The sequence below is a fragment of the Camelus bactrianus genome, chromosome 4 (genome assembly GCF_048773025.1).
Source record: "Camelus bactrianus isolate YW-2024 breed Bactrian camel chromosome 4, ASM4877302v1, whole genome shotgun sequence".
Classification (NCBI taxonomy): domain Eukaryota; kingdom Metazoa; phylum Chordata; class Mammalia; order Artiodactyla; family Camelidae; genus Camelus; species Camelus bactrianus.
In genome coordinates this window covers 88,968,751-88,991,921 of record NC_133542.1, presented here as the reverse complement: position 1 = coordinate 88,991,921, position 23,171 = coordinate 88,968,751, and the positions used below count along the sequence as shown (strand labels likewise).

General features: G+C 43.0%; 1 protein-coding gene across 5 annotated transcripts in view; it reads left to right on the top strand.

Annotated features, from left to right (window-relative positions):
* The first annotated feature begins 17,784 nt into the window (after nt 1-17,784).
* The window catches only part of NTRK2 (neurotrophic receptor tyrosine kinase 2), a 327,597-nt gene continuing 322,210 nt past the window's right edge, over nt 17,785-23,171 (top strand). Inside the window, exons 1-4 of one of the 5 annotated variants that reach the window (XM_074363095.1) lie at nt 17,785-18,104; nt 18,667-18,755; nt 19,000-19,211; nt 19,682-20,255. In XM_074363095.1, coding sequence (XP_074219196.1) covers nt 20,044-20,255 — 212 coding nt within the window. In that variant the 5' untranslated portion in view covers nt 17,785-18,104; nt 18,667-18,755; nt 19,000-19,211; nt 19,682-20,043. Of the gene's footprint in view, nt 18,105-18,632; nt 18,756-18,999; nt 19,288-19,681; nt 20,256-23,171 lie in introns of all 5 variants that reach the window. The other 4 variants (XM_074363094.1, XM_074363096.1, XM_074363097.1 and 1 more) reach the window with 4 other exon arrangements.

The following is a 23,171-nucleotide window of genomic DNA, read 5'->3' as shown; positions in this document are numbered from 1 at the left end:
TATATCTTATATATGACTATATAAATAGCATTGTACATATATTTATAAATAAAATTTTTGGAGCTGGCTTACTATTCACTTCCTAATATGATCACTAGTAGTATCAGTAATAGTCACAGTTATTAGTTACAGAGACAGGATATAGCCTGAACTTATAGGAACAACTCTCCAAATTACACACAGACCTAGACTTCCAAGGGAGCTACCACATTTTCCACAGTTAGGAAGCAACAGAATCACCTCTGGTTCCCAAGCTGCAAGGGAGTCTAGTCAATAAATTTGCTCAGTCACCTGTGTACAGGAAGGTATAGTGAGATGCATCGGGGTGGAGGTTGAGTGAGCCAACCGTAGTATCAGTCCTCCTGGCAGCACATGAAATGTGATAGATACTTTACAGAGGTAACTCGAGGTCACACTTTGTGTGTCTTAAACAAGGAAACTGTCAGAAGGTGATCCAAGGAAAGACTGGAGCAGCTGCAGAGAGCTATGTCTTCTTACAGAAGACTAGTCTATCACAGCATACTAAGGCCTGTGGACCCAGTCCTGTCCATTACCTGCTTTAGAAAATAAAGTTTTATTGGAAAACAACCACCTTCGTTCATTTATGTATTGTCTATAGCTGCTTTCACACTACAGTGACAGGATAGTGCTACAGAATCCATATGGCTTTCAAAGCTTGCAGTATTTGCTTATTATTTGGCCTTTTACAGGAAAAGTTTACTAATTCCTGATCTGTTTGGAAAACTCACTGGAAATTAATACACTGATTAGTGATCTTGCAAAATAATGTTGGTGAATTTTTATTTTTTAACATGCAGTGCATTGCTGAGGTCAGTATGCCAAAAATACACACACACACACACACACACACACAAAACACAACCAAAATAAAACAAAAAAAAACTTACATTCTCACAACTATCAAGTTGAGAAGTTGGAGAAGTTCTATTTATGTTTTTATACAGGAATTCACCAGATTTGATTTTATAGATCATTGGGAAGATCTTTTTAGCAGATTTCTGTATGATTTTCCCAGGCAGATGTCTTCCATTTGTTCTGTAAATCATGGGGCAAGTTAACAGTGATTCTGACAGCCTCTCTCACAATAAGATGTTAGAAATGACAAAGTGAATTGGGTGAATGTCTTCAGTGCACCCACAAAGGACAAGGAGATTGTCTCCTGTTGACATAGCAAGACTTGTGTGATCATCTAATTTTTTTATGGCTTTCTTGAGCAATAAGGATCTAAGCAATCTTCAGCCACAGTGCTAACCTCCATTTGCTTCTGCCAAATTATTACAAACTGCATTCCATCCCTGCACTTTTGGAATAAGTTAAGATGATGATCACTTTAGGTGTGTGTGGACTTGGCACGTGCATTGTATAATTTTTCACAAACCCTTTCGATTTCACAATGTGGCATCTTACTCATATCGAAAGCGTTCTTACCATGGTCAAAAACTTAGTGACTAGGAAAGACTGTGCAACTCACAGATAAAACAATAAGCAAAAGTCCTGCGTATTTACTGTTTGTAAGACCCTTGCTTCTCACGCACAGCCAGGAATGTTTATTTCTCTCCTTGGGATGACGCTGACAGATTTGGGAGTACACTCATTTCCCAAATTTTGTGGGTGGAAACAGTTGATGTTGCCTGTCTGCCCTACACTCTGTGCCACATATTTAAAACAGCCTCTCAGTCTCTGAAGGGTAGGAGATTATTTCTTTTGCTGTCAGTGCTATTTTATTAGTCTTCTTTTTTAAAACTGTTCCTTGTTAAATTCACTTCATATCCCAGTTTGGTTCTCTAAGGGTCCCTCTACCCACTGATGCATCCACTCTCCGCAAATTACATTGAGGTTGTTCTACAGGGATATGGCCAATGAGGTGATGGAATGACTCCCACCTCTCCATACTGCAGGTCTTCCAGCATCTTCCTGATTGGTGGCTTTGCCTGCTGTTTTCAGTGCCTGGTCTTCTTTGTTAACTTCTGTCTTCTGAGTGTCACATTATCCATGATACCCTAGCAAAGAGACATCCGATTTCTGTTTCCTTCATATCACTTTAGACCTTCTGTCTGTCTGCCTACTCTTGTTTCCAGAATGCTACATCTAGGTACATACCTTCTGATGCTGTGCTTAGAAGCATTTTTGGGAAAAGTTTTTCTATGCCCATGGTGCGGGAGTGATGGTGTAATTCCTCTTACCTGCACAAGTGGTATTTTAAGAGAAGGGATTATATTTAAAATATGGATTTTATTATTGAGATGGAGATTTGGGGGAAATGTCAGGAGAATGTGAAAGGCACTCTGTGCTCAAATGAGGTTGAGTTTTCCAGTGAACAAAACTTTAGAAACTGTTTCGTCAATGGTGTGAAACCATGTGGTTGTGGGATTAATAAGGAAAAAGCTCTGGGGAGAGAGTTTGGTTTAAGAAAGGGCTTAGAGATGAAAGATAAATTGGATGAGGTTTGCTTGAGATAAAAGGAGGACTCGGGATGGAGAAACTCATTTTCCTCAAAAAGCATGGTTGAAGAATGAGAAAGGGCTGGAACAGGGGTTTCCATGTACTGCGGCTCAGTGAAGAGAGCAAGGGCTTTGGAATCTAAGACTTGCATCTTGGTTCCACCCTGATGGCCTGTATGAGTTTGGTCAAGTTACTTCAAAGCCTCAATTTCCTTGTCCGTCACAGGAACATAGAACTATCAATGTGGTAAGCTTCACGTGAAGACTAAATGCTCGATGCGAAGGAGGTGCAGAAGTAACACCACTTGAATTTTTAACATTGTTTTACAGGCTTCATCCAGAGTTGTTCTAGAGTGTCCACAGTGCATATACCATTGAGCACTGAATCTCCCTTTGTATTTGAATTTCTACTATCTCGGTAAATACTTCCACTGTGCTGCTATTCTCTGAAAGGGCAACTTCTCCAATATGCAGTAAAAAATTCCATGAGTGGGAACATCTGAGGGGCTATTCCAGTGAACTGGTACCCTGGTTATTTTAACCGCTGTTATTACAACTTCCTAATGTATGTTCTAGAGTTTACGGCCAGTGGAGCACACGTGACTGTTCCTTGCATATTCTCTGTTGGACACTGCAGATAATGAAGATGGGGCTGAGTGACCCAACTACCTATCTTGGCAGCTGATTTTTTGAATAAATCTCTGGTGGAAGCTTAGCTTGTGTTAGTTTTCTCTTTCTCCTAGTAAAGGGAATACAGGCAAGTGGTAGTTATTTCGGCTTTGATAAAGCACTTCTAATGATGATTTGGCTGCTTAATTTAAAAAGTGGCTTGCATCTACTTCCAAGTTGGTTGTTGGTCTTCTCATTATGTTAGTGGTAGAGAAAGGTGTAAGAATGACTCAGTTATCTAATTTAGACAGCCATTAACACAAGAGACCACCCTAGAAGCCTGTGCCAGGAGCAGGTGAAAGCAGTATTTGCTTGTGAGGAGCACTGTGGGTACGTGCAAGGATTCTGTGGGGAGTTCAGGGCAAGAGGGGCATTTCTGTGGGGCATTTCCGTGGGGCATTTAGTGGGGATGTTGGGTGAAATAAACCCTGTTCTCCATCTTGGGTTAGAAATGGATCTTTCATAAATATTTAGTGGGCTTGCTTCACCTTCATGGCATTTTTATGGTGACTAAGTCTTCTTATAACCCACTTGTGCCACTGAGAGGCCAAATTTAGGCCAGTTGGGGGTGTCACCAAGGAAAAGATGTGTTACTGGGTCTATTCCCCCCATGATGCAACTGAATTTCTTCTCTAAATTCCAGCAGTTTCCTGTGCTGCAAAGAAAGATGAGTAGAAAACTGCATGGAAGCTATGAGCAGTGCTGTAACTCAGCCTTAGCTTCTTGTAAGGGGGAATTTAATGGGAGACTTTCCTTCTTTTTGTGGCTCTATTTGGTGAATTAGTTCACCTACAAGGAGGGGAGAATTGAGGTCTGAATAAATTACAACGCATGCTGTTACATGCAGTGAATAATTTTCAGGACAATATCAGTGTAAGTAACAAGAATAATATCTGGCAAAACATATGGGATCACACCACAATGTGAGAGCAGTTTTCAAATTTGTAGAAATTTCAGCATCTCTCTGAATGCCAACAAATTACAGTTTTCTGGTAGTTCCTGCACATAGAGGTTCCACACAGAACCTTCTGTGGCCCACACTCCAGATACTTCAATCCCATGTTGCCTCCTGCTGCATCTCCTCTTTAATTCTTTAACAGTTAACTTCCACATTCAGGGAAAGTGCCTCTATGAAGGTTAGTGTGGCAGAGACTTGCTACCTGCTCACCAAACCCATTTTCCTCTTCCTGGGCACTCAGCTAAACTGCATGTCCCCAGCCCACCCACTTGTAGGTGGAGTTGTGTGAGCAGTGCTGGACGAAGAGATGTGTGGAGCTCTAGGATGACCCGGAAAGCATCCTGTTCCGTTAATACATTCCCTCTTCCCTGCTCTTTGCAGTTGGGTGATGCCCAAGCAAGCTCGTATTGAAGACAGAATAGACAAGCATGAAGGAGCCTGGATCCCCTGAGTCACCATGGGAGGAGACTCATCCAATCAGGGATATCTGCTTTGGACTTGGCATAGTGAGAAAGAAGCTTTTATTGTGCTAGACCACTTGGAATCGGGGGTTGTTTTTTTGAGCCTTTAGCTTGACCTAGCTAATACACTGAGCCACTGACTCCACTGTCTTTGTGAGCATTCATTCATTATTCATCAGCTAATCTCTAAGGCAGGTGACTCACAGTTCACTTAACATGAGGGAAAGTCCTGAACTGATGGGATTTGGGGGAATGACAAAGACATTTTTGTTCCTGGGATGTTTGACTTAGTTTCTTCTGAGGCCACTGGATTAGTCAGTAAATGTGAAAACCACTGTATGAGGTTGTTTAAGTGCAGTCCATTTTGGAGGGAAGGAGAAGGGTCTGGGTTTTCAATTCAGGTGCAGAGGCACACAGTGTTCTGTGTTCTGTTTCAAAGTGTAGCATAAGAGATATAGTATTATTTATAGTTAATGTGCTGAAATTTGTGAATTTTAAAATGTTTTTATTTTGAAATAATTTCAGACTCAGAGGGAATTGCAAAAAAAATGTACAACTAGTTAGGTTCCACGGACCCCCCTCACCTCCTTCCTCCACAGTGTTGATATTTAGTATTAGTATAGAACTGTATCAAAACCAGGACATTGACATTGGTATGATGTACAGAGCTGATTCAGATTTCACCAGTTATACCTGCATTCATTTGTATGTGTGTGTGTATGTGTGTGTGTGTGTGGTTGCATGAATTATATCACACATGTAGCTTTGTGTAACTACCCCTCATAATCAAGATGCAGAACTGAGCCATTACCACAAGGATCCTTCATGCTCACTCCTTATAGCTACAACCACCCTCCAATCCTTAATGTTCTCCCCCTCCACCCCTTGCCCATCCTTAACCTTTGGCAACCACAAATCTGTTCTCCATCCCTACAATTTTGTTATTTTGAGAATATTATACAAATGGAATCATACAGTATTTGACTGTTAGAGACTGACTCAGCACAATTCCCTTGAGGTCCATCCAAGTTGTCATGTGTATCCATAGTTTATCCCTTTTTTATTGCTGAGTAGTATTCCATGGTATAGATATACCACAGTTCGTTTAACTATTCACCCACTAAAGAAATTTTTGGCTATTATGAATAAACCTGCTATTAATGTATATGTAAGAGTTTTTGTGTGAACATAGGTTTTAATTTCCCTGGGATAAACGCCCAGAAGTGCAATTGTGTGGTTGTATGTTAAGTGTAGTTTTAGTTCTAGAGGAAACTGCCAAGCTATATTGCAGAGTGACTGTTCCATTTTATATTCCAATCAAGAAAGAATGAGTGAACCTTTTGGTGTTATCATTATTTTTATTTTAGCAATTCAGATAGGTGTATAATGATATTTGCATTATGGTTTTAATTGGTATTTTCCTAATAGTTAATGATTTTGAACTTTTTCTGAGTATTTATTTACTCTCTGTATTTCCTCTCTGGTGAAATATCTGTTCATGTCTTGGCCCACTTTCTGATTGGATTGTGTTTTCTTTTCATGTTGAGCTTTGAAAAGTTCTTTGTGTAGTCTAGATAGTCTTTTTGTTGGCAGTGTGGTTTGTAAATATATCTTCCACTCTGTAATTTGTTTTTTCATCCTCTGAGTTCAGGATTTTTCACAAAACAACTTTAATTTTGATCAGGTCCAATTGATCAATTTTTTCTTATGGATTATATTTTTCATGTCAAATCTAAGGATGCTTCACATAGCCCTAGGTCACAAAAATATTCTCTTACAACTTTTTTCTAAAAGTATTTCAATTTTATGTTTTACATGCAAGTCCATGTTTCATTTTGACTAAATTTTTGTGAATGGAATGAAGTTAGTCAAGGTTTTTTTGTTTTGTTTTGTTTTGTTTTTTTGCTTATAGATGTTTAATTGTGTGAATGCTTTTTGAAGAGAGATGAGGTCAGTCATACCATCCATGATGTTACCTTACTTCTGTTTTCACAAACTTTTTTGAGTGAGAGAGAGGACATGGTAGAGGAACAGTCGTTGTATCTATTTATGTACCCATGTATTGATACAATTTTGTGTCAGGCATAAAGGAGGGTCTTAAACCAGCAGCCACAGGCCAAATCTGATCTGCATACATATTCATCCCACACAGTGTTGTATAAAAAATTTTAAGCCAACTCAAAAAATGTGAAAATTTCATGTGCAAATGTAGATTTGTGGGTTCGCTTTAAAAATCTGAAGATTCAGAAAAAGTAGAGCCACATTCCTCCCTGACAACTGTGCCCTTGAATTGAGAGGTTCTTTTGGATGGCACGTGACCTTTCCAGTTCACAACGATCCCTGTGGCTTCCCCACACTGTGGACCCTTGTCAGTGTCAGCTCCCCTCAGTGTTGTCTTCCTGGCATTGTTTTAGTTGTCCAGTGCTTGCTCCTCTCTGGAGCTCTCTTCAGTCGTTTTAGACCACCGCGTTTGTGACCACTTTAGGTTTCTCTTCTTGGCCTGCGGGTCTTTCCTTTCCTTCTGTTTCCCCTAACTCTCTCCTTTGCTCTGTCTTCCTCAAGTTATTGATTTAAGGCCATTTTCAACTGTGATTGGCACTAAAAGGTCACCTGGGAGTGGTGGCCTATCTGGGTGTTACTGGGTCCTATGGGATCTTGACAAGCTCCTGGAATGTAGTACCCGATTTAGCGTGGTCAGTTTCCAATGTGGAGATGGTGGTAGGGTGTGGAGAATGCCCACTAGGGCTTTGTTTTTAAGCTACTTACCATGCTGTAGTTTTTAAGGGCCCCCTGTCCTGGGTTGGGCCACTGAGCTCAGTAATAAAAGCGTAGGTTGTGGCATGTCAACATAATTATTCTATGGCACACTTCAAGTCATTTGGAAAAAGAAAAGGCTTTCAACTAAGGGATGACTCATGGCATCCTGGAGAGGGAAGGCCAAGAAAGAGTCATGCCAAAGGATGGGAAATTTCAAAAGCTTCTGGGAAAACCTAGGTCAAAGAACATCAGACCTGGACTCCAAGGCCTTCTCTCAAATACCACAAATCACTTTTGATATCAAAAGAAACAATGATAACCGTCTTGAGCACAAGATGGCAGTCTTACAACTGCTTCACTCCCTGTGGCCATCTGGTAAACAGTTGATAGGAAACAGAGCAGAAACAAAACTGCTCGTGTTGCTGAGAAATCTTGAAAAATAAATAGTAATCAAGAAGGATAATGAGGGAAGGAAAGAGATTAAAAATAAATGTAAGGTTTTTTGTGCTGTGTTTTTGCTTTGTTTTGAAATTTGGCTTTAGTCATCGTCGAGTCTCCGCTAAATACGTGTGGGCTTGGGTCCCGTGTGTGTGTTGGCTGTTCTAGAGCAAAGACCCTAGGAAAGTACAGGGCAGATAGCAGGAAGCAGAGACCATATGTGTTGGGGAGGAGGCAGGCAAAGGGCCCTGGTTCTGGGATGGAGGGGGTCTTGGGCTAGGCTATGATGACCTCTTTTCTGTGTTCTTATGAAAATAAGAAATATCTTCTTTATATAAAGAGCTATGCCAGACTCTAGCAAGCATTTGGATGGGGCTCCTCTCATAGGCAGATATTAAAAAGAAAGTTAAAAGACTCATCTCTCTCTCTTTCTTTCTCTTTCTCCTGTAACCACTGAAATTCGAAATGAAGGAGAAAGCTAATTACTCTGGAACACCCTCCCTTCTGCAAAGAAAGTCATATCCCAGGAAGAAAAGATGAACAAGGAGAAAGCCCTTTGGCATTCTCCAGTGAGACACCCGATGTAGTCAAGGTGGTGTGGAGGCAACCTGGTCCTTACGGCCAGCTCATAACTGTGTCAAAAGCCCCAAAGTAGAGGAAGCTGGCAGACTGCTGATTCTGGGATGAGGTGAGATCATTCTGTGCCTTCCACTTCTCATGATGGCCAGCTGCAGGGCCGTCTCTCTCATAGACAGAAAGGTAGCTTCTCCGATGGTGGTTGTTTCTTACATCCTGCCAAATATGGGCTAACTCAACACTTTCAATTCCTGTTGAAGTGATGTTATGCCTCCATTGCACGACTTTCTTCATTTACAAAATGAGATTAATAAAAACAATACTTCCACTTTTGCAAGGGATATCCTTCCCATGAAGAAAGTTTCAGACACTCAAAGTATCTAATTACTCATCCAAGAGTCTCGTGAGATAGAAGACGTGCGAAAACATTATCCCCCTTTGTTAAATGGGCAGTTGCAGGCAGAGAAAGGCAAGTTGAGACCTTAAACCCACACTGTGTTTTTGCTTCATAAACAATCTTACATTTACAAAACGGAAAGAGACTCACAGACATGGAAAACAAACTTAAGGTTACTGGTTACTGGGGGGAAGGGGTGTGGAGGGAGACACTGGGAGTTTGGGGTTGGCAGATACAAACTACTATGTATAGAATAGATGAACAACAAACTCCTATTATATAACACAGAGAACTATATTCAGTGGCTTATAGTAACCTGTAATGAAAAAGAATATGAAGGAGAATATGTATATATATGTATAACTGAGTCACTATGCTGTACAACAGAAATGAATACACTTAAATCAACTATACTTCAATAAAAATGCGAAAATGAACAAAGAAAGAAAAACAATCTTGTGATCTTTCTTTGAATATTCTTTGTTCTGTTATTTAGAGAACAAAGAGTTCAGAGGATACTGGAGAAATGGAACCAAAGCTAGTGGCTGATAATGTCCCGGGGGTTGTAAGATCATTGGGGATGGCTCTCAGGATGTCCCCCCCCCCAGTCTAAAAGTACCAAGTGGCAAATTTTTTCAAGTTGAAGTTAAAAAGAACTGATTTTTTTTTTTTTTGGTTGTGTTTAAGGATCTGATAAACTTCTTTGAAGATCATTAGAAATATCCTAGAGTACAGAAAACCCAGAATTAGCTTTATCGACCCTCAGAAGCTGAATTATCCTTTGGGGACAGACTCTTCTCTTCTCCTTAGCTCACTGGTGAGGGTAAGAGGAGATGAGAGGCTGGAGGGCTTCTCGTATCTACAGGGCTTTCTTTCTTAATCCATAAGAAATCTTACCCTGCACATAGGAGATGCCTTCCAGTGGCAGAGAAGGTGTACTGAAACTTGTAAAGGGCGATAAGGGAAAGGCAAAAGCTGCAGTTTCTGTAAAGGGCCTTGCAGAATCCCCAAGGCTTCTGACAGGAAAGAGGTAATTATGTTATAAGGTATGAGGTCAGTTGACCGACCATAAAGGTCCTTTAAGAGAGAGAGGAACCACATAGGTGAAAAACTACAGACTCTGAGAAGAGGTGGATTTTCTTCTACAGAATAATCTGTTTTCTGTTTTCTCTTTGTGGGATGACTTCAGAAGTGCAATTATGATAACGGACTTTGTAAGTCTTCCTGTTCATCAGACTTAGGAAGGAACAGTTCTAAGGTCAGATAAAGCCAAGGACTAGGGTCCCCCAGCAGAAGGAAAGAAGAACAGGATATGTACACACATGAAAATACTTAGAAAAATTTCAGGGCCTTTCAGATGCAGGTCTTGGCAGGAACCACCAAGCACCCTTCAGACAGGCTGCTGCTTTGCTGAGGGTGGACCAGCCAGACTCTGACTGGAGCAAAGGAAGTAGTGAGAAAGCAGTCACCATGTCCTCTTAGAGTCTAGTTGATGGACAAGAGGCCAGAAAGGATAATTGGTGCTAATTTGCGGGGAGAGTAGAGGAAAAGTGTAGGCGTGGCCACCACTCAAACAACGTGTGGTTCCACCCACAGGCCATGCTGTTTCCGGCCTCCTTGCACCTACTCATGCCATCCTCCTTGTCATTCCTTCTGGATAAATGTACTGCATCCTTTAAGACTCAGCTCAAGGGTCATCATCTCCCTGAAACCTTACCTGAATCTCCAATGGAGCTCTCCATTCCTTCTTTGTCTCCTCTAGCTCCCAGCACACGCCTCCAGTCTTCTACTATGTAAATGGAAATGATCTACTTTTGCATGTCTTCCCATAGGACTACAAGCTTTTAGAAGACAGGAATTATGCCTTATTTCTGTTTATATTTCCAGTACTAAGCACTATCTGTGAGTTGACTTGAAGAGAATTGAAGGTCTGATGGCTAAGGACCCCCCACAGCCAAATATCTCCCTAGAAGTCAGGGTATGAGAACTGGTGTTTGTAGATGCTTGTGGTTGTAAGGCAGTCTCAGAGTGCCTTCAAAAATTCCAAGATTATATAAAATATTGCCTTCACAAGCAATAACCATGGATTATTGTTTGTATCATTACAAAAGTTATCCATTTGCTGGAGAGCAACTACTTTACTGATGGACAGTTAATTAATTAATTATGTAATACTGATAAGGATCTGCAAAGAGAAATATGAGACATGGAGAAGATTTTGTGGCCAATGAAAATGACGTATCTATACGTCCATTTCTTTCTTATAAAATCCTAGAATATTAGTGCAGAAAGGGACCGTTGAGGGTATTTTCTTCCTTATTGTTTCAGTTATCCTTTGCCATGTAGCAAAACTACTCAAAACTGAATTGCTTAAAACAACAGCGTTTTACTGTACCTCACAGTTCCCTGGGGCAGGAATTCAGGTAGGGTCAGCCGATTCTTCTGTTCCACGTGGCATCAGCATCCATCGCTCGTGGTGTTCAGCTGGTGGATAGAATGGTCTGCAGGATCCCAGAGGCTTCATTTTGTGATTGGGGTCTAGGCTGGGTCTAGGTATGACTGGAAGGCTGAGCTTACCTGGGACCATCGACTGAGATAACTTTTCAGCATGGTAGCCTCAAGGGTAGTTGGGTGTCTTACTCTTACACAGTGGTTCAGGGTTCCAAGAACAAGTCTTAGAGGGCAAGAAGCGGAATCTGCGTCTCCTTTGATGACCTAAATCACATAGTGATTCCTTTGCTACTTTATATTGGTTGAGGCAGTCACAAGCCTGCCCACATTGCAGGCGAGGAGGCAGAGTCTACTTCTCAGTGGGTGTCAAAGAATCTGTAGCCATGTTTCCAACAACCATGCTCATTTTACAGAGATAGGTAAATGTAAGGCCAAGGATGGGGTCAGTTGTTTTCCTGAAAGTACCACATAAGCTGCTAAGTGGCATAATTGAGACTGAAACTCAAGCCTAATGATTTCTATAGCAAAGGTAAGAATATTGCAAGATGCTATGGATAACCTGCTATGTCAGCTCATTATTACTATTACTCATTATTGTTATTTTTAATAAGAGGGAAAAAAGCCTTAGTTAAAACTATTGGAAAGAACAAACACAAACAAGTTAGAGTCCCTATAGAATTTTTTTTTCAGAATAATGGTCAAAATTTAGAGCTAGCCTCAGAGATGAAAATCAAGGCAGTAGAGTTTGCCACTCACAGTATTATGCACGTATTTATTAATGAAGTCCTGTGTGAAATGCTGACTTTAGAGTTGGCTGGAGTGAGCAATATGGCAGAAAGGCTGATTTTCCCCAGGGACAGAAAGGGAGGGTGTCAAGGTGTCACCTGAAGTTCAAATTGTTCATTAAATTTGGTTTTAACTTGAAGATTATGTAGTCAGGAAAATGTAGACTCTATCTTACCGAGGTTCTATTTAGGCAACTATGGCGAATGTTGTGAATTGGTCCCCTGTGTCCATTCTCCTTTTCTTCTCCTGAGTAATAGAACCCCCTGCTTTAGATTTCTGAGAACATTTGGTCAGATGTAGTTAAATAACTATATTTGCTAACCTCCTTTGCAGTAAAGGTATGGCCACTTGTCTAAGTTCTTACTGGAGAAATGTAAGGGGACGTGAGGGACAACTTCCATATCATTTCCTTGGAAGGAAAGTATTTGCCTTCCATTTCCTGTCCTCTTTCCTTCCTATATGCTGGTGAATCAGTACAAGAGGACAAACCCTAGGAAAATGATGGAGGAACAAGCTGGAAGGAGCCTGGAATCTCCTTCCAGGTGGGTAATCCCATGGAGCAGAGCCTTGTATCCCTCTTGGAATGTGCATTCCCTCTAAACTGTGGCATGAGAAAGAAAGAAATCTTCTATTTGTTTGAGCTACTGTATTTGGGGGTCTCTTTATTGAAGCAGCTTAACTTCCACCTGATCTAACAGAAATGGAAGAACTTAGGGGATATAAGCTTCCAGCACAGGTATTCCCCATCTCTCTTCATTGAAATCACAGCTTTGGAAGAGAAGACATGGGCACAAGAATGAGTAGCCTCTCTTATTAAAACAAAGCGCAGCACAAAGTTTGAGCATCATCAAGAGCATCTGTAACTGGAAAGGAGCGTCCAGCAACCCTGGTTCAGCCTAATTCTGTCCCCTCAGTCCTCTTTTCTGTTGGGATGCTTCCACTTCAGTCACAGATGATACCATTGTCCTGGCCCCAAGGAAATCATAGATATAGTTTGGATATCATGGAGGTCCCTAGGATTTGATGGATGGGGAAGGAAGGACACTCATGACAGACCCATGGAAAACCACAAGATTAACCTGGCTGCAGCACTAGAGATCATACTGGCTTAGCATGGGATGTTGAGAACACTGTTATGTATTCTAGACTTCAGAGAACAGATTTTTTTTTGAAGAAAAATATATACAATTCTTTGACTAGCTGACTCTAAAAGAGAATATTGATTTGAGAGAGAAGGGAAACTCTAAAATATAAAATTCTGACCACATAAGCATGAATGACCCCCACCCCACAAGGAAAAAATGAGACTTTATGTAAGTAGGCTGTGGATTTTGGCGTGGAACAAGATGGAAGGAGGGGTGTTTGAATGTAGTAGAGCTTCACAAATCTGGTAGAACTGTGGCAGAAGGACTTAAGCCCAGAATGCATTTAAATTGTAAAAGAAAATACAGAGGGCACCCCAGAAGGACTATTTGAACCAGGCTTAGTGTCAGAAGAATAATGAGGAGACAAGCTCAGAGCTGGGGCAGATGGTGAGACATAGACAGGTCATAGAGACAACATGGTATCATTTGCCTCTTAATCTGTGTCCTTCTCTGTTGAGAAAGGGGTTCTTCACACCGGACATGGTAGAGGGAATGTGGTTTACAGGAGTTTGATATCTTAGTTAAGTGAGACCTGAAAGAGATACAACATTTTTAAATGGCCACAAAAATGATAAAGGTCGTTACTGGGCTTTACTTACGTGATCGAGGAACAACTGATAGTAATACTTGGGGAGAGATGGCACATGGAAGAAAAGAATAGAAAATGCCACAGTTTTCCAAAAAGGAGCAAAAGTGGATTCCAGAATGCACCTACATTATTGCTCATGCTGTTTCTCAGACCATGTCTCACTTGCCTACTCTACTCTTCTTCTCTCAAAGCCCAGTCTTTCTCCATCAGGGGAAGGGGAATGAGTACAAAATTGGCCAGGAGGGCTGTGGTTGGGTTTCACAAGCCTAAGCTACGAAGGAGGAGTTTCTATCTAAGGTAACCCAGGGCAACAGGTACTGAAAGTGCAGTTAAGACAAATTCATTTGGAGAAGCTGACATTTAAATATTGGAGAAACAGGGTATAAAGATGAAAAGGGACCAAAGGAAGAAATGGAGATATAGGTCAAAAAGCCAGAATATGAGTAGTAGGTTGGCATCAGGTCAGAATGAGAATAGTACTGGAATCGGCGTGAGAGATGAATTCAAGGGTGATTGAAAAAGAAAAAACCTGAAACAAAAACCACAAACAAAATGACAAAAAGCCCCAAACAAAAATTACGAGTAAGCAATATGAGCTTGGTGTTAATGCAGTTGGGTGTGTGGCACATAGGTAGCTCAGGCCAAGGGTCGAAGAAAACATCATATAGAATTCAGTTTGGTGAATTCTTAGCTGGTTAAACAGCTACACTCAGTGTAAAGATGGCCATATACTTGTGTGTCTTTTGAGATGTCATATAATTTTAGATTTTTAGTTTGTAAATACGGTAAATTGCATTGATTGATTTTTAAATATTAAACACAAAATCATTTGCTTGGTTATGATGTTTTTGGATGTATGATGTTTTATTGGATTCAGTCTGATGAAATTTTGTTTAGAATTTTAGTGTTTATATTCCTGATCTGCTTTCTTTTCTTGTAATATCTTTGATTTTGGTATCAGGGCAACGTTGGTCTCATAGAATGTGTTGGAAAGTGTTCCTTCTTCTTCATTTTTCTGTTATATTTTGGTACTATTCATTTTCTGGCATTATTTTTTCCTTAATTATTTTGTAAGCCTTTGGGCCTGGAGTTTTTTTTATGGGAAGGTTCTTAATTATAAGTTCAACTTCTGAAATAGGTAGAGGACTGTTCAGGTAATTTATTCATTCTGTAATGAGTTTTGTTAGCATTTACCTCTCAAAAAATACATCCATTTCATTTAAATTGTCAAGCTTTTTTTTTTTTTTTTTTGCATAGCGTTGTTCACAGTATCTCCTTATTATTCCTTTAATACTCAAAGACTCTCTAGTGTTGTCATTGTTCTCATTCCTGTTAGTGTAATTTGTGTCTTCTCTCTTCCATTCCTAGTCAGTCTGGCTAGAGGTCAATCAATTTTATTCATCTCCTCAAAGAATCAGCTTTTGGCTTCATAGATTTTTCTCTGGTTTTCCTGCTTTTTATTGCATTGTTTTCCATTCTGATCTTTATTATTTCCTCTTGTCTGTTTACTTTGTGTTTAATTTACTCTTCTTTTTCTGGTTTCTTAAGGTGGAAATTGATGTTGTGGGTTAGAGACCTTTCTTTTTTCCTGATGTAGTCATTTAGTGCTATAAAACTCCTCCTAAATACTTGAAGATACTTTAGTGGCATCTCAGACTTTTTCTAAAAATTTTGTTTACCATCTGCCTTTTTCCCCCAGCTTTATTGAACACAAATTCTGACATGTCATATTTTCAGCTTCCCTTTTGAATGTATCTTTGGCCCTGTTTCCTTTTATCCTTTCTTTCCCTGGCCTTGGGTAGTTTCATCACATGCATGTGCTAATCAGTACTTTTCTGAATATTGAGAGGGACTGTCCGCAGCCCTCTGGAGTGCTCACTCTCTCTGTACATCGCTCTCTTCCCTGCTACTCTGTCCTTGTGAACTCTGCCCTCCTCGACCTCCCTAGACTCTCAGTTATATCTCCTTAACTTAGAGAATTGGATTCTGTCTGGGTTCCCTCACCCTGAGCCATAGCCTTCACAGTCCTGTGTCCACTGCCTTGAAAATTGTTGTTTTCAAGTGTTTTGTTCTATGTGTTGTTGGTTTGGTTGGGAGGTTGAATATGTTCCCTATTATTCCATCTTAGTCAGAAGCAGAAACTGGTGGTAGTTTTGTATTTGTTTTAATAAGCCAGTGTTGAATGTTAAAATCAATTTATTGTGTTATTACAAACATTAGAAAATGAAACAGTATAAAATAGAAAATTAAAATATTACTGTATTCCATGTACTAAGAGAAAATAAGTTTTGTTTAGTGAAACTTTTTTTTAGTTATATGCATATATGTATATATACATTGGATTGTGATATAAAAAGCATTTCTTACTGTAGGTCATGGTGAAAATAGTTTCAGAAACACAGTTCCAGGTACTTCATGGTCCGGTCCAGGCAGGAGTCTGCAATTCTTAGTCTCCATTTCTGCCTTGAAGAGTTCACATGATCTAGGGAGAATGATCTCTATTTCATTTTGTCCCTCTGAAAAATATTTGCAATCTCCTACAAAGCCATGGTCTGAGAATCCCTGATATCTTTGTGAAATATCTTATAGGTCTTAAAATTGAGACAGACCCGTAATTCTATCAGTTAAGGAATAGTTATTGATTACCCAATATGTTTCAACGGCACTGTGCATGAAAATGTGGAGGTACCAGCATGAACCAGAGGGAGGCCCTCTTTGGCCTAGAGCCAGAATATACTTGGCTACCAGAGGAGGCAGAAGATATGATTTCAAGAAGTGCTATGAAAACTCACAGCACAGAGAAGATTGTGGAGATAGGAAGGAGGGTGTCCAGGGAGAATCATTCAGATGGACTTGCAGGGTTAGAGGTTAAGAAAGCAAGAGTGTAGATGGTAGCTTCAGTTTATCTCATTAAACATATATATACACACACACAGATATTTCATTAAACACAAAGATATATATTTTAATACCTATTATGTCCCTGAGATGTATTAAAGAAAAGAATAAAGATCCTTGCTTTCACGGAGTTTTCATTCTACTTGGAGTAATATTATACACAATAAATATAATAAGTTAAGTGGTCCGTTAAAAGATGGTAAGTACTAACGAAGAAACCAGGCAGGAAGGGAAGGGTGATCAGAAGTGGGGCTGCCAGTTCTAATTTTAAGTAAGAGGTATTCAGTGGGGGCATATTTAGAATCTAAATGTAATACTAGTATATATCTATTATGATACAAATTCTAAAAATATTGTAACATAATTAGAATCTTCTTGTCTGCAAATCACTCTAAAAGTGTTGGTCCTTTGGATATTGCATTGACACTTTGAAGCCACTAGGGCGCAAATAGGCCATCTCTGGGGAAAAATGGGATGAGGGTGGGTTTGTGAGAGAGATGTGGGTAATTATGTACACACCCTTCCCCCAGATGTTCCGCAGGGGCAGCTCCATTAAGGACACTGGCAAGACAGACGGAGTGTGACTGTGTGATCTGGACCAAGACCTTTTTGCCCTTGGCTTCTCTTTCTTGGCACATCCTCACCCAGCGGGGGCCGAGCAGAGAAATGAGCTTCAGACTGGCCATTCAGCACCCAATGCGTGTCACAGGCGAATAATGGTGGAGAAAGGCAGGCCTGCTGGCCTTGTCTTCCCGCCCTGCAACAAGAATTTTGGATGCTGTGCGAGGATTCCCGCTTACACTCAGTACTCGGGGTCTGTACAAAAGCCCCACTAAATGCTTTCAGTTCCATTGTAATATTTAAGGCGTCGCCGAGATCTGAGCATTCATCTTGACATTCTGTATTCTCAGTCGTTCCTACCCCCGGTATCTCGGACAGATCCGTGACCATTCTTATCTTTTGGATGAGATCCCATCCAGTCGCCCTTTTTCGCGCAGAGGGCTGCCCGCCTTTTCCCAGGCGAAAGCTAGGACTGGCGAGCCGCGCACCGGTCGGGCAGGGGCGCGCACGCGTCAGACGCAGCTGGTTGCGCATCTGGAGCCAGAGCGCGCCCCCAGCGCAGTGCCCGCCACGGCCGCGGGTTGGTGCTCCCAAGCGTGCCGGGCGCTCTCTCCCCGCGCGGGGGCACCAGAGCCCTCAGAAGTGTCAGGCACTGCGGTGCATTTTCCCAGTTCCCTTTTAAATGACTGCGGAAAAACAGACTCTCCGAGCCGCAAATGGGAAGACGGATTCTCAGACAGGGCTTGCGAATGCCCCGCAGCCATCATTTAACTACGCCCGCAGAGCAGTTACGGTTTGTCACCCGACCCTCCCGGATCGCCTCGTTTGTCCCTAGTGAGACACCGAGGCTCTGCCCGCGCCGGGCTTCTCAGTAGCTGGATGCATGTCGTGCTCCGGGCAGCGCGGGCGCAGGGCACGCGTTCGCGCACACCCGCGCACACACGAAAACGTGCAAGGTACGGCAGGGGAGCAAGGGCTCTGGGTGCCCCGCGTGGGGGGGTGGGCATCGCGGGGAGTGAAGCTACGAACTGGGAATGGCTACATCCTGCCAGGTTGAAGGATGAGAGAAAACGATACGGCGCCACACATGGGACAGGCCAGGGTTGCTGCCGCGCATTTAGGGAACCCAATACGCGTCAGGCGCGCTCCCTTCCCCTCACATGTCTCTATTTCCCGGGCATGTGATGCCCGAAAACGGCAGGAAAAAGACCCACCTAGAGAGCTAGAGTTGCGTTTGGAGATTCCCCTCCCTCTGCAAAAGTACCGACAGGAAGACCCTTCAAAATCACCGATCCCCAAATAGATGACCCGGAATGGGGGCGGCTATCCTTGGTTTCCAATGCTGGACACGTTTTGGGGTTAACGATATTTATTTATTTTTCAGATAGCTCGTCCTCCCTTTTAGACAGGATGGGGAAGGAGAATGCAGCAGGGAGGGAGAAGGGAGGGAGGATTCCTATAATAAGAATCAGCGCATTTTTCAGAGCTGAACCGAGCCCGGTTTCCATTTCAAAAAAGGAGACGGCCTCTACTGCGATTTTAGAAGAGACCGCGGTGTGAATTAGGGACTGGGAGGCGTCGGAGCGGAGGACCGGTCCATCTCAGAGGTACCTGGATCTAAATGCACGCACACACACGCACACACAGGCGCGCGCGTCTCCACGGCCAGGCTGTGTGCGGGTGTGCGCGTGTGTGAACTCCCACATGCTGCTGCTGTCTGCTCCTGGCCAGTGGCACCGATGCCTCCCTCCTCCCTGCTCGCCCCCAGATTCCCCTCCCTTCCCTGTTGCTTTTGTCTGGAGGGTGTTATGGGTTTGTGTGTGTATGAGCGTGTGTGTTTTTGGATTTCAGACTAATTTTCTGGAGTTTCTGCCCCTGCTCTGCGTCAGCCCTCACGTCACTTCGCCAGCAGTAGCAGAGGCGGCGGCGGCGGCGACTCCCGGAATTGGGTTGGAGCAGGAGCCTTGGTCGCTCCTTCGCTCGCGCTCTCGGAGCTCCGTGCCCAGCGGCAGGAGGAGCCTGGACCCAGGCGCCGCCGGCGGGCGGTAGGCGCCGGAGCCCGGGTGAGCAGCGCGGACAGTGCCCTCCGTCGTCTCGGCCCTCGCTGTCCACCTTGGGGCGGCCGCGGCGGCTCCCCAGGTGGGACACGCCGCGCCACCTGCCCGCGACTCCTGAGGCCAGGGGCCGCGGAGGATTCTGCAGCATCATTCGAGGGCCCCGACGCGGACCCATCGCCCTCGGCAGTCTCCGTGTCCCCCTTTAAAAGGCCCTACACCTGGCCTGTGCCATGGAATCCTGACTCGGGGACCCCTGCCCTGTTTCCCCTCCCTCAACCTCAGGCTCGGAAAGAGGGCGGGCACACTGATGCCATCGAAGGGCAAGTTTATTTCTAGGGCCGGAGCTCGGCACTCATCCGTCCACAGTCTCCGGGCCGGGCGCGGGGTGGGGTTGACGCGAGCGCGGAGGGAGAATGCCCCAATTCGTGGCGTATGGGGTCCTGAGCTCAGTCTTCTGCGTGTCTGTTTGTCCTCAGCCCCGAGGTGCGTCCCGGATCCCAGCGCGCGTCTAGCAAGGAGCCTGCTCCACAGAGCGTCCCGGGAGCGCCGCCGGCCGGTGCTGGGCTCGCCGGGCCATGCAGCGGTGGCCTCCGCGGAGCTCCCAGCGGCGGTAGCGCCCCCTGTGAAGAGGCCCGAGATGCCCCTGCCACTGTGAATCTTGCGGCCCGCCAGGACACGCTCAGCCCCGGACGCGCTCGGCTCTGCGCGCCTGCGACGAGCACCGAGCGGAGAGAGCGGCGAGCGCGGCCAAGGCTGCCCAGCACCGGCAGGAGAGGCCGGCCTGTGCGGCGCAGGGACACGTACTCAGTCTGACTCTGGCTGGCACTGGTGGCTAGGAATGTCGTCCTGGACGAGGTGGCATGGGCCAGCCATGGCGCGGTTCTGGGGCTTCTGCTGGCTGATCATAGGCTTCTGGAGGGCCGCTCTCGCCTGTCCCACATCCTGCAAATGCAGCGCCTCTCGGATCTGGTGTAGCGACCCTTCTCCTGGCATCGTGACATTTCCGAGGTTGGAGCCTACCAGTGCGGACCCTGAGAACATCACTGAAATGTGAGTTCTTCCTCCCTCCTTCCCTCGTCGCCCCTAGGGCCTGGGCTGGTCCGGCAGGTCCGTCTTGGGCATGAATGTTGTTTCAAGTCTGGGGAGAAGTCAGAGGTGAGAAATACAGGACTGGGCGATCTGTCAGTTACCTATTTCACTGCCTTAGGGCTGCTAACATGAGAAGTGTGACAGTTTAAAATGTTTTAAATATTATATATCTATTGTATTATATTCCTATACACCTTATATATCAAAGTCCTGCTGGGTGTGCTTTAGGCTTTCCATATACAATAACTTAGTCTTGGATATTTTTGTTTCATAAAGTGCTATGTGCATGCTGTGTTAGGAGAAGTTCCAGTAATATTTACTAGAAAGGAGGGTAAAATAATTAACTTACAAAAAATCTGTAGAAGGAAGTTTGAGTCTCTCCCTTACCGTCTTTCTCCAAGATTTGGAATTCACCAGTTTTCCTTTTCATTTTATATATCAGGTTTTGCTTAGGAGATTGCATCCAGAGATGGCCTTGAAAATGATCTGTAAGAGGAGAAGTTCTGAGTGTTGAAATGCACTCGCTCAAAAGAGAAAATGTGATCGTTGGAAGCGTAAAAGCCTGGTCTGATCTAATTTGGACTTGACTTCCCAGAGATAAAATGTTGAGACCATTTGGATTATAAATCTTAATTGCCCATTGAATAATTCCCCAGGACGAGGATGAATGATAAAGCAGTATGTAGTACTCTGGCTGAATGCTGCCTTTAGCCTGGGACCCCGAGGTCCCGGGAAATGTTTGTGCTTGTCCTGGTCCAGTGGAGAAGCAGAACTGTGTGTTTCTGTCCTCCTCTTCTGATGCCTTGTGACAAACTCATCACCAAGTAGGAATTCACCAGTCCTTTCTCCAGCATTCCCCTGTCATCTCTCCTAGAGGTGTTGTTTTTTCCCCCTCTTTGCCATTTTATACGTTTCATTAACATGAGATTTTATCCATCCATATAGAGGATTGTAAGGCACAGTTTCTCTGGGTTGGCTTTCTTGATGGTGTTTGACAGCAGGATAGGCAGCCTGAAAGTAGAGCTTGGGCTGTGGCCTTCCGGTTGGCGACTGCGCATGCATTTCCCCCCACCCCCCATGGAAAACGCACACCCTGGTTGTGCCAACATAGTTGACCAAGATAACCTGTTTTTTAATGTAAGTAAGAGACCTTCCTTGGCTCTGTTGTTTGTTCTGCTGGTGATTCTCATGTGAGGAGTCTCAGGCAGAAGGAAATGACAACAGAACAGAGGGGAAACATGCCGGCCCAGCAGTGCTAAGATGTGCTGGGAGCAGCCAACTGTCAGGCTGGATCCAGGATGCTCAGATCTCCACTGTTTGGGCAAGGAGAGCAGCAGGCAGGGCTGGAGGGGAAGGGTGAGTAGGGCCCTGACCGCTGGCCCTGGCTTGGGCTGGTCCAGGCTTGCCAGGCTGGTCAGACTGTCTGTGGCCTTTTGTCAGGATCTGTGCCTTTTTCATGAGATGGAGTAAGCCATATGGAATTCAGAGCCCTTCAGACTATTTTGAGACCATGGGGAGTGCCCGTATACAGTTAGATATTGGGTTTTTTGGTAGTTATTTTAAAATTTTGTATTATGTGATAGATGCATAGTGAAGGAGGAAACATAGGACTAATGATTTTTTTCACTTTACTATTCTTTAAGGCCATAATTTGAGGAAAAAAATAGAACTCTTTAAATAAAAAAAAATACTATTTTACACCTTAGTGGTCTTACCTGCCTAATACATGTGAAATTAATAGATTTGAGTAGAGCTTTCTTATATCAGGTCTCACAATTGTTGTTGGTTCTTTTTTCTCTGATGGCAAGTTCCTATTTTCAGGCTTAAGTTTTTTTTTTTTTTTTTTAATATTTACCAAAGCATTTATCACAGTTACTCACTCAGTAATGGCTAAGAGTAACTCCTAATTTCTACTCATTTTCTTCCTTTTGATTTGAAAATTCATTTGAGATTGGGAGAATGGAGAGGTGTGTAGGCTAAGTGTTTAGGATGGGGAATCAGGTTAGCAATGTGAGTCAGGCTGATAGAGGTGAGCTCTGAGCAAAAGGACTTTTCTCTGCTCATTCCCTCAACTATATTTGAGCCCAGTTGGTATGTGCTCCAGTGTCTTTATCTGTAAAATGTATTGAAATCCTTGTTTGGAAAGCACTTCATATAATTATTTTGAATTCTGCTGCTTTGATATCAAAATGACATCAGTGGATGGGCCTGTTTCATTCTCATCCTTATATGAGACCATCTGTCCTCTCTTTCTTACATATTAATATTTGCTTGAACAGCTTTTAAATTCTTGGCCAGTGGATACCAGCTACAGTTGGAACCAAATTACACTTTTTTTTTTTTTTTTACTTTGTGATTAGACCCAAAGCTATTCCTAAAATAACCTGTTTTAAAGTTCTAGTTTAATGGTATTTAGCTGAAATTACATATTTCTATTTTTTTAAAATAGGACTAGTGTAACTAAATAAACTGTGATTAGAACTTGCTGAAGCAACAGTTTACTGTATCATTTAAAAATAGAAAATCTTTTAGTATTGCTATATTGGGGGAAAAATACAACCACTGTGCCTTCTAGGGTTCAGAGAGAGCCCATATAGAACAATTTAAAAATAAATACATAGACTAATTAAGAGAGAGGATTTTATTTTTTTATTTTACGTGCATATTTTAAGCCAAACTGACATTTCATTTTCAGAGTCATTGTTTGAACCTGTTTTATTAAAAATCTTCCCATCACAGTATGTCTCATACTCTTTACCCACTCATGTGACCTATGTCTAGATCTATATCTCTCTGTCTGTAGATACACATCACACCTGCCCACAATCAAAATGCTGATCTGTCATTTGGAGATGGCTATACCAAAGCAGTGCTAAG